The sequence below is a fragment of the Gymnodraco acuticeps genome, unplaced genomic scaffold, assembly GCF_902827175.1.
Source record: "Gymnodraco acuticeps unplaced genomic scaffold, fGymAcu1.1, whole genome shotgun sequence".
Taxonomy (NCBI): Eukaryota; Metazoa; Chordata; class Actinopteri; order Perciformes; family Bathydraconidae; genus Gymnodraco; species Gymnodraco acuticeps.
In genome coordinates this window covers 1014131-1025019 of record NW_022992041.1, presented here as the reverse complement: position 1 = coordinate 1025019, position 10889 = coordinate 1014131, and the positions used below count along the sequence as shown (strand labels likewise).

The following is a 10889-nucleotide window of genomic DNA, read 5'->3' as shown; positions in this document are numbered from 1 at the left end:
GGGAGCATGCGCTCCACCATGATGCTTTCACCCAAACAGTGAAATGCATCAAGCGGAGTTTTTACACTCAGCGTTAAATGTTTCCTAACACTGCTACGCCGGCCATAATGTCCCTGTACCCACATAGCGCGGTTTATCACTCTCACCCGTGCATGTGCACTAGCTGCGTCCTTTACTGGAGTTACAACCTGGGCAGCGAGTGGGGAATCTGTACGGTCAACATTATGTGGCTGTGTGGAAAGAAAAGACACTCAGACTGGAATACAAGCAATCCCTTTTATTGTTTACAAAAGATGACCTTGCCACAGTGGGATCAAACAGGGAGGAGGCGGGATTCGCCCCCTCGCGTCCTGGCCGGAGAAATCACCTCTCTCCGCCGGGATGCTTCCTCCCGCCGCCAGTCAATTCCTGGAGGACGGTGCACCCCACCCAGCACCCCTTCTCTGAGGCAGAGCCGGAGCGGGGGCCGGAGCAGGAGCCCGCCGGGTTCGGTCAGCCTGTCCCTGTGAGGTCCAGTACTGGGGCGGTTCCTCGGGACGGACCACGGAGGCAGAGGGCGCCCTGGGGGCTCTGTACCAGCGCCTCACTCTCCGCCTTACCACCGCCGGGCGCTCTCTCCCTTGCGGAGAGGCCTGAGGGCGAGCCAGCGGCAGCATACGGCTGAGCTGCGCCCTCTCTCCCTCCAGGCGACTGAAGCGCCGGGTGACCGAGGATATCGATCCGAAGAGCCCTTCCGTGGTAACGGGGGCCCCAAGGAGATCGTCTCGGTCTTTCTTGGCCAGTGCGGTCAGACCTAGTCACACGTGACGCAACACCACGGTGGCCACGGACATCACACGACCGGCTGCGGTAGCCATACTGTGGACCAGATTATTCATCTGGCCAATGCAGAGGTCCGAGTAATCACTCCTGCCCTCAGGCGGGGGGGGCGGGAGTGTCCTGTTGAGGGGTAATCAGCGACACTCCCAACACACCAAGATTACTGACCGCCGCCATCTGTGCCCCGAGCCTGAATATTTTATCCAGATATTCAAGCATTTTGCGGTCACGCGGCAGCGGGGGCAGGGGTCTCATCCTGGCTTTCATCCACTCCGTGTCCGAGTGGCCCTGCACCTGAGGATTCCAGCGCATTTTGCCACCGGAGCCTTCGTCCTCATTGGCTGTCGCCATGTTTGCAGGTCACCCTTGAAAAAGAGATCTTTTGATCTCAAGGGGCTTTCACCTGGTTAAATAAAGGCTACAAACAAACATGTCGCCTCCACACTCCGCCAGACATCTGGCAGGGGGGGTGAAACGAAGGCCGGCTGCGCCGGAAGGGCCGGGCCGTAGAAGCCCTGACGTAGGCGGCTCACCGGCCTCGGTGGCAGCGGTGTGGGGAGCGGTAAGCCCGCACGCACCACCGCCATAGTCATCAACGCCGGGAAGTCCTGTCGCGCAGACCTGTGCTGCTGGCCTTCCTGACGGTCGCCGGAAACATCAGACGACGAGGTGTCGCCATCGTCGTCCCTGATGAATTGGAAATGGGGGACCCTGATGTAAACAAGACGAAAGTCTTTCTCTGGTCTGCATCCCCTTAACAATTGTATATTTTGAGCTGTACTGTACTGTCAACCCAGTCTCACGGCATTTCGTGTTCACCAACACGATTTTTAATCTATTGATTCGTGTTCACCAACACGATTTGAATATATTTATGATCCACGTCAAGTATTCAGTTTCGGCGGCATTTTCTCAGTTTTTCCAAAGGTCTTCTCATCAGGGCTCTATAAATAAAGAACTACGGCAGATCTGTAATATACAATGCAGCCGAACCGTGTATTACAATGCCGTTATGTGATGACTTTCAAAGAGAAAAGCAAGAGCGCTCGGAATTAAGTATTATTTTATTCTTTTAAAATGTTTTCCGGATTTCATATCATATAAACACCAAATCCCAGCATGCATTGCGGCTACAACATCCAATAAGCGAGTTTAAAACCATAGCTGAGGATCTTGGGTAATCGCTCGAAATGCCTACATCTGTTTCCGGTTATTTTTATTTTGAAATTCAGTTCCTGACGGACGCCAAAAAAAAAACGAGATTATGGAATTAAACCAATAAATAAAAGCAAGGATAATTGTGTTTTATTGGTGAGTAAATAACAGTGTGTTATTTTGAAAAGAATAACGAATTAGAAGGAAAAAAATATTTAAAAATACAGATTTCCGTATTCTGAGGCTCTGAGCCCCATTTATTTTCCTCACAGACGGCAACAAAAGTCCGAAATTATACGATTTAAAATAAAAGCAATAATTGTGGCTTGATATTGAGTAAGAACATGTTTTTATGAACCACACAGCTTCCGGTCTCCCACCATCCGACCGGAGAAAAAGTCGTGCTGCATGCAGTAGAAATACATTGCTTTTAAAATCGTGCTGTGCAAGACGAAAAAAAGGGGCAAATCGTGTTGGTGAACACGAATCAATAGATTAAAAATCGTGTTGGTGAACACGAAATGCCGTGAGACTGGGTTGGTACTGAACCCAATATACAAGCTGTTAATAAACTTTTCAATCAATCAATCAACCTCTCCCCGACGAGCGGACCCGCCCGGTCCGCTGGTATGGCGAACACGAAGGGCACTCCCTCCTCGTGGTCCTCCATCTCCACCACGTCAAGCTCTGGGTCCTCCACCGGCGAGACGTAGCAATCCTCAAACTGCGCCAGACGCTGATGGCGGCTGAGCCGAGGAATTAGACGGCAGGCTATAGCTATTATAACTATTAGGCTAGCCCAAATCATTACTTGATTGACAACAATTTGGATGTTTCATACCTTTTTCTCAGCTAAGGCCTTATAAGGTACATGATTCCCATTAGGGCACATTGCCAAGCCTCCTGATATGAAGCTACAGTAGGCCTATGAAAGGTTGCATGAATTAAGATGACCTATACCTCCCCTGTGCATGTGAATAATGGGTTGAATTAATTACATTAGTCTAATTAAAAGACAGTAAAATAAATTAAGTTTAGATATATGGTTATTGATTTTAGTGATTTAAATTTGAAAGTGTCCAATAGTGACCGACTAATTAACTGGTGTTCTTCATTTGAAATTAGTAACAGACCAATTTCTTGCAATATAATTTAGAGAAGTATTACTTTCAGAAACTTTGAAGCCTCAATGTCACTTGCAAAAGTAATTACTCGAGTAATAATTTAATTTGGTCTCAATAATTCCAGACATGGTGAAGCATGACTGCACACTCTAATACTGTTGTAATTTAAGGGACAACATACTTCATGAATGAAGTAGGCTTCTCCTGAAAGTGCATACTTAAAACTGTGAAGTGAGAGGTGGAATATAAAGCCAGAAAAAAAATCCTTATATTTAGATACCATGGGGTATGAATGCAAGATAAATTGGATAAGAAATGGAAGAAATGGTGAATGTGCCTGGCAAATGGGTAGAAACTCAGCATGCACAAAAAACCCAAGCTGATTGATACACTTCTCATAGAGTCTTGAAAAGTTTATATAATCCCATTGCTGAATAAGTCTGGATCCCCTGCTGAATGAAACATAATATCATGACTCTAAAGTGTCATTTCTATTTCTTTTAAGTATGTTACACTGAAAAATGTCAAATGTGGTCTAGTTATGGATAACTTTTTTACACTTCAAATAGATATTTCAAGTTGAGTTTAGACTTTCATCTACTCTCTTGTTGTCGAGATACAGAATATAGAAGAAATGCCCAAAACATTGTTTTCAGTATGAGGTACAAGAAAATAAACATTGGTTATGCATATTTATTATTGGAAATGTAAGCAATACATCACAGAGAATATTAAAATGACAAACTAAAGAGGAGAGACCAAAAGAAAATTAACCATAACCCTAATGTAAATACGTATTGTATGAAGACAAAGTCATCTGAAAAAGTCAATTGTATAGAAAGCGTAGACAGGCTTCTAGGCAGCCACTGCTTGGACAGCTGTTCTAATATGGAAAAGTTTGGCATGTTAACAATATAATTTTTACGAGGAATACAATATCATATGGGGATTAGCTTCAGCCCCATAAACAGTGGCTGTTGACTGGTGTGGGCCACTGCGGTGGATAATTGATGACAAGTATTACCCCAATGATCTGCTCTACACATGGGAATGCAACTACAGGTGCACTGCACCTAGTTTACAGCGACCTACTTCTAGCTTTTCAGCAAATTGAAAACTGAAATAAAACACATTAGTTTTCTGGATAGACTGGATGATTACTGAATGTTTGCTTAGGTGCTGACCGGTCGGACCATATGCCAAATCGATATTAACATTTTCAAAAAAAGCCTTTCAGATAAGCTAAAGTGGGGTAACTCTTTCACATACAAATTGAACCAGCAGAACTATTGCTTAGCCTTAGGGAATACCTTACACTGTGTTATTCTGCACATTATGTTTAGACATTATAATGACCAAACTTGTTTATAATATTATATGCTATAAAAATAGATATAATCAATTTGAAATATATGACATATTTAAGAAAAATGTTCTGATCATACTTCTGTAGTTCTAAAAGTCAAACTTTAACTTATAAAACTGATATTTTTAGTGATGGCATGACTACTTTTATTTTATTTCATCTGTCACTGATGGTGTTTTTTTTTAATAAAACGACAACTTCGAGGATTGCTGACCCAGATCTTTGGTTTTATGCAAAAGATGGTATTTTGTATGGTACTGTTGCTATCGACAGCTTCTGGTCTTTAAAGTTGTCAGCTCCTCTGTTTTGCCGTCCTGTCCCACCACCGGTGAAGCTGTGTGATACCAATAAAACTACTGTAAAAATCATTCGCATACATGTGGAGAATCGAGGTATAGTATATACAGACGTTGTGCACTTTCTGCGGACACGTCACGACTGCTGCTCGCCCTCCACTGTGATGACGTCAGCGGGATCACGTGGGTTTGTTATTGCAGGAAGTGAAGATGGCGGGTCAGTCGTTTCTCTCCGAGTCTATGCTCGGGTGGTCTATTTTCACTTTTATACTTATGGTAAGCATATTTTCAGTCGTGTAGTGTTTTCATTAAGTTGTGAGCTGTCATAAAAATACTTTGAGATGTTTTAGCAGGTCAAGAACTGGCGTGGTTAAGGGGTTACGAAACGAAAAGGCTACAGTGTATCAACGTCAATATTGGCTTGGGATTGATTTTAGCTAACATTAGCCATGACACACTTTAGCATACAGGCTGTGTTGTGCTCAATGTAGAATTATATTCGCTTAAATTGCATACTAAAAGCAGGGGTAGTGTTAATCAGCAGTATTTTGAAAATAGCTGTCAACTATGTTCTAATGTACACAACATTAATCTCCTTTTAACTTTTCTGGGTGACAGCTTCTACCTGCTCTAATGCGTAGTTAGTTTTCACCACATGGTTTTAAAATGCGCTTCACATATGTCATGGCGGTGCTGCTTGAAAAGCTAATAAGGCTGCTGTAACCACATATTCTTCAAACACATACAACCTTTCCGTTTATGTAAACAGATTTTGACCCACTCTACTTTAAACGTTAGCGTTACTTAACTGATTTATTTGAACTTGGTCTCAGTAATCTGCTGCCCAAATTAGCACCCATTATCTCAGCTGTCACTCAGAGTCACGTGACTTAATCAGAAGACGTCCAGGAGAATGCCCGGATGCCAATACTGCGTCCCCACCCCTACTTACAGCCCTTTTTATTAGAACACACCTTTCAGTGGATCTTATTTGGATGCAAAGCCTGGCAAAACAAGCAGCCAGAGGCTTAAGGCTGCTGGACTTTAATTGATCCTGTCTGTGAATGGCAGCCCCTGATCTAAAGGGACTAGTTTTAGCAGTGTCCTCACTTCCTACAGCTTGTGTGCCTTGAATATGACCTTGTCATTTCGAAGACCCTTATTTGTGTCCCTATTGAGTTGCCTACATGTTACTAGGACAATCCCTTTCCCCTCTTCTTCCCCCCTTTGTTCCAATGAACTGCAACAGAATACATGAGCAAATTCATTCATTCATTCAAAGTTTAAAAAAACTAACTATGAAAAGTTAACTTTGTGTTATTTCTTGTAAGTCCTTACAATTATTGTGAGTTTACATTCACACTTGTGCTGAAAGGATAAGAGATTATGATATAATCAGATCATCGTTTTTTCTATCACCTGCAGTCGGGCTATTCTGGTTTATAATCCCCCAGTGTTGTGTTAACACCTTGGTTTGAGTATTTCCTTTTTGGCAATCATCAAGACACACATGGAGGTAATCGCTTCCAAGCACTGTTGAACAGGCAGAAGACGCCACAATATTGTGAAAACAGTATAATGAAGTTCAATAGAAATATAGCACTACACAACACTGATACATTATTAAGTGTGTTGCCAATCGAAAAGGAAAGTGTATTTATATTGTATTTACTATCCCTCCTGATGGTATCATTTTAACTTGATTTAACATAATGTGTTTTCCCTTGTTTAGGTAATCCTGACTTTTTGTTGGTTCTACATTCGGAAATTTCAAAGTCGTCAGGAGAGTGAAGTTGTTTCAACTATCACAGCAATATGTGCACTGGCCATTGCTTTGATAACCTCTGCACTTCTCCCCGTGGACATATTCCTTGTTTCATTTATGAAGTTTCCCAATGGTACCTATAAGGTAAGTCTCTTTTCTTCTAACTGCGCCAGTAAAAATCAATTTGTGAAATGCTAACGAGTTTCCCTGAGGCAGCTTTTAACGTTGCTATGTAATCTTCTTAGAATTAGACAAAGTGGACGTTGTTTTAGTCCAATCTAAAAGCTGAATTCATTTCTTGGCTCATCAATTTTGTGCAAAATCATTGGATTTGTTTCAATCTACTAGAAGATATAGCAAAGTGTGTATTGGCATCTTCATTTGAAGAGCAGGTAATTGTTTCTTTCAGTGGGTTGGGAGGTGCTTTCTACTTTTAGCTGTTAATGGTTTTTTGTACAATTCAGTCACGGCGACCTAACATAAGATGCACATGTTAGCTCACCAGGGACTCAATCCTTAAATTACAAACATAATCTATTGGATTTAAAATGTTGCAATCTAACAAAATAGGGAAAAGTCTGTGTATGCATTCATGTATGTCCTTTGAGTTTCTCGACAATAAATACATTTTTGAATGAACCCAAGACGCTGAAAAGGGGTCTTGTAATGCATTATTTGTTTTATACCTCTATCTTGAAGGGTTATATATGAAAATACAACACACCTTCTGTATTTGTGTTCAAATAACACTATTTCTTATAGTCATTGTTGTACTCTTTTTTAATTTTTTAAATGTAAGCTTGATGTCATTGAGTATTATACCTACTTCATTCCTTTTACTTTTTAACTTGATTTTAATTTTTCACCATGGTCCTTCTTTGGTAACATTTAGGATTGGGCGGCTAACAATGAGACAAGAGGGCACATTGAAGACACTGTGCTGTATGGATATTACAGTAAGTGCATTTTCTTTATATCTCATTGTGTGTTCACATAAAACAAATAGAATCAGGTTTATTTATTGCAGAATTGAAAGGAAAATGCATCTATAATTCCCTAATTTTTCTCTTTTGTTTAAAAAAATGTTCATCAAGTTAAGCTGTTTTGCAAGTCATTCTTACACATGGAATCTATAAAGCAACTTTTGTAGTACATCTTATTCTCCCTGGAGCAGTCTAGCTCAGGTTTGCACGTATGATTAAAATAAAGACAGTCATAATACAATAATCCATATTAGGCAGTACTGTTAAAATAATAGATAGTCAAAAGCCCTTTTAACTGGGTAATCTTTATAGACTGACCGGTCATGTTTTCCACGATGATGTCATATATCAGAGATATCAAACAGTTAGTGTTTCCTGGCAAAATGTCAAGGATGAGCATAAAAATGAATGTAATTTGTCAAATAGCAGGCAGGTTACATTAGTCAACTGAAGCTGACAATAATAAATTACATTTAGTGTTGCATAATTATGCTGAAAGTTTAACGTTGGATGTGACTTGTGCAGCACACGCTATATCACTGGAGAACACGAGGTGAATGGTTTTCATGACACTCATATTCAGACATGTTGATATCATTAATACTTTTAACACTGTTCTTGAGAGAGTGATGATGATTCACTCAGATCTTTGTTTGGTTTATGTAATGCCTTTCTTGTAGATGCAGTCTTGTTCACTTTTGCTAATATGGTCTCTTCCTGAACTGGTTATATACTGTATATATGTTTTAATAATGCGAATATTGACATGCCTTGCTTGGTTCCATGCTTTCATAACCTTGCAATTATTTTATTATATATAACTTACCATATTTAAACAGGCATGTATTATATTTTCTTTGCTGCTCTTTACTATTTTGTTTACCCATATATCAAGTATGCTGCTGTGTATATTGATGCTGTTTGTGCCTGGCAATAAACTCATGTGAAGTAGCTAACAAGATAGGACAATACTGAGCTTACAGATCAAGTAAATAACCATGTTAATATAACTTTTTAGTTACTCTAGCAGTGATGAAAACAGCATTTTTCATTGTGAGTGATTGTAACATGTTGGTGTGGTTTGTGTTGAGCTCTGATTGAGCACAGGTGCTTCCACTTAACTCAGCCGTTGTCTAACGAGTGTGCCGCTGGAACGTGCCAACAGTGCTTGAGTGACATCGGCCTAATCCTGCTAATAGTTTTGAATTACACCTTTTATCATTTTTCAAAAAATGTGGTGGCCCCTGGTAATTCAGGCATATCTCAGCCTAACTTCAACCTAAGCCAATTCCAATAAGCCAGAATAAGTAAAAACACCTGTGTCGGTGTACAGGGCCTTTCAAGCATGACAACACGTTGATGGACCTTGTCATAGTAGGATAAAGCCCAGGTGATATTGATAATCTTAATTATGGCTGTGTCTCTGAAGCTTTGCCATCGAGCCAACATGCACATTTCCCTTAAGTCTGTGACAGTTGGTTTTTAGCATACTTAGTTGTATCATTAGTAGGTTTGTTGAGCGTCCAGTCAGGCATCTTGGACTCTCTTGCCTGATTCTCTTGCTATGAGGGTGGGCATGTCCATCCCCCATCGAAAATTCAGTTGCAATTAATGCGGACGGATTGTATCCAGGCCCGTTTGGCTGTTCTATTCCTAGCTGAAAGCTATTAGTGCCTCTGACATTTCTTCATGATTGTCATATTAAAGGATAATATGAGTTTGTTGTCTTTTACGATTTCTAATTCAGTCATGCCAAAGACGCTAGATCACGCGTTTTCCAACAGATGCTGGCTTAAAGTGCCTGTCAGCAACACTGTTATGTACCGTCTGTTCAGAAATGCCAAATGCAAAGAAGACAAGCTGTTTACTTGCCCAGACAGCCCAATCAAAGAAATCTCTTCCACTGGTAAAATGACATAAGAAAATGTGCTTACTATGAACACTGCACCTGAATCCAGCATTCAAAGCCCTTAGTATGCTGTCTCTGGACTGGCTAAGATGATTTTATACACAAGATTGATTTTCTCTGTCACTATCTATAGTTTGGATATGACATCCTGTTTAGTGGTACATTTTCTTTATATAGTCTTATACAATGAAAACATAATTGCTTAGGTATCGTTATGTATGCATTGACATGTCCCGCTAGGTATTTCATTTATTTTATGGCCAAAATGCCTAGAAACCGTTGTCATGGTACAACAGTTACACTTAAAGAAATGTGTCACACGTCAAAGGAAAAGGTCAGGTAGTTGGTAAAGTAGAACGATTTTGTGTGAACATTTCTATAATGGCTGCTAGAGCTGCTGGGAACAATGCAGGACTACATACTGTGGCACTTGTGCTATGCTAGTTCATAAAGGAAAAGTAGTTCTGTTCATGCCATTCGCAGACCATAAGGGATTTGTATTCCCATATATATTTTCTTATGTGGTCGTAGCCCTGGGAGTGTGGTGTGAAAGATCTGCTTGAAATCTGTTGTTGTCTTGTAACCTCAGGCTGTTGATAAGCAAGGCTGATTGCTTGTTAAACCTTCCTAAAATAAAAACAATCCCTGCATTTCCCAACCTCTCCCTCTGATTGGTATTGTGGTGTTCAAGGTGAGAGAAATGTGTGAATGCATTCTGAGAGAGAAGAAATCATTTAACACAAGACATGTTCCTGAGGTCAGTGCACTGTTTTTATGATAAGATTCAGAGTTCCTTTCTTTTATGCCCAAACTATTCTGAAAGTAGTTGTTATATATTCAGTGAGATTTAAACCTTTTAATTACAAAGTAAAATGGGATCATGATGCGTCTCTATGTGATGTGTGTCACTGCAGTGAAGAGATGTTTGTGAAGATGACATTTGAAGTGGCTTGTGTGCTGAGTCTAAGCAAAGTCATATTTTACTGCAGGCTAAAGTAATACGCCAAAATTGAAAATGTGATTAATTCAATTTTGGCTACAAAGTCTATTTTACTATCCTGTTGTCGATGTTTTTGACAAACTAGAGACTCTTTCCCCCATTCTTTCTAAAGGCATTGCTTTTTTATTTGCCAGTAGGTGGAGACCAAGCTCCATGTGTGCTGTATGAACAGTGTGCTCACAAATCTAACCTTTAAAGTGGATTTTTTTTCTCACAACCTTATTTGACAGCATTGTCCATATGTCTCTTCACAAATACAATAATTATAGGCTTGATCCCTGTTCCTATTTCCTCCACTGACGCATGCTTTTTCTTCCAGGTGACTGACTTGCATTCAGTAGCGATCACAGTTAATAAGCGTGGGTATATGCCACATGTTTAATCAAACCTAAAGTTGACACTGTTAACATTTCTGCAGCCGCTTGAATCAATGTGTAGAGGAAACTTCTGTGTAGCAATGCAGTGGGAGTCA

At 40.5% G+C, this 10889-nt stretch overlaps 1 protein-coding gene across 1 annotated transcript in view; it reads left to right on the top strand.

Annotated features, from left to right (window-relative positions):
* Window positions 1–4964: 4964 nt before the first annotated feature.
* The window catches only part of lmbrd1 (LMBR1 domain containing 1), a 53658-nt gene continuing 47733 nt past the window's right edge, over window positions 4965–10889 (top strand). Inside the window, exons 1-3 of the mRNA XM_034201907.1 lie at window positions 4965–5036; window positions 6493–6669; window positions 7418–7481. Of these exons, the coding sequence (XP_034057798.1) occupies window positions 4971–5036; window positions 6493–6669; window positions 7418–7481 (307 nt within the window). The 5' untranslated portion in view covers window positions 4965–4970. The remainder of the gene's footprint in view (window positions 5037–6492; window positions 6670–7417; window positions 7482–10889) is intronic.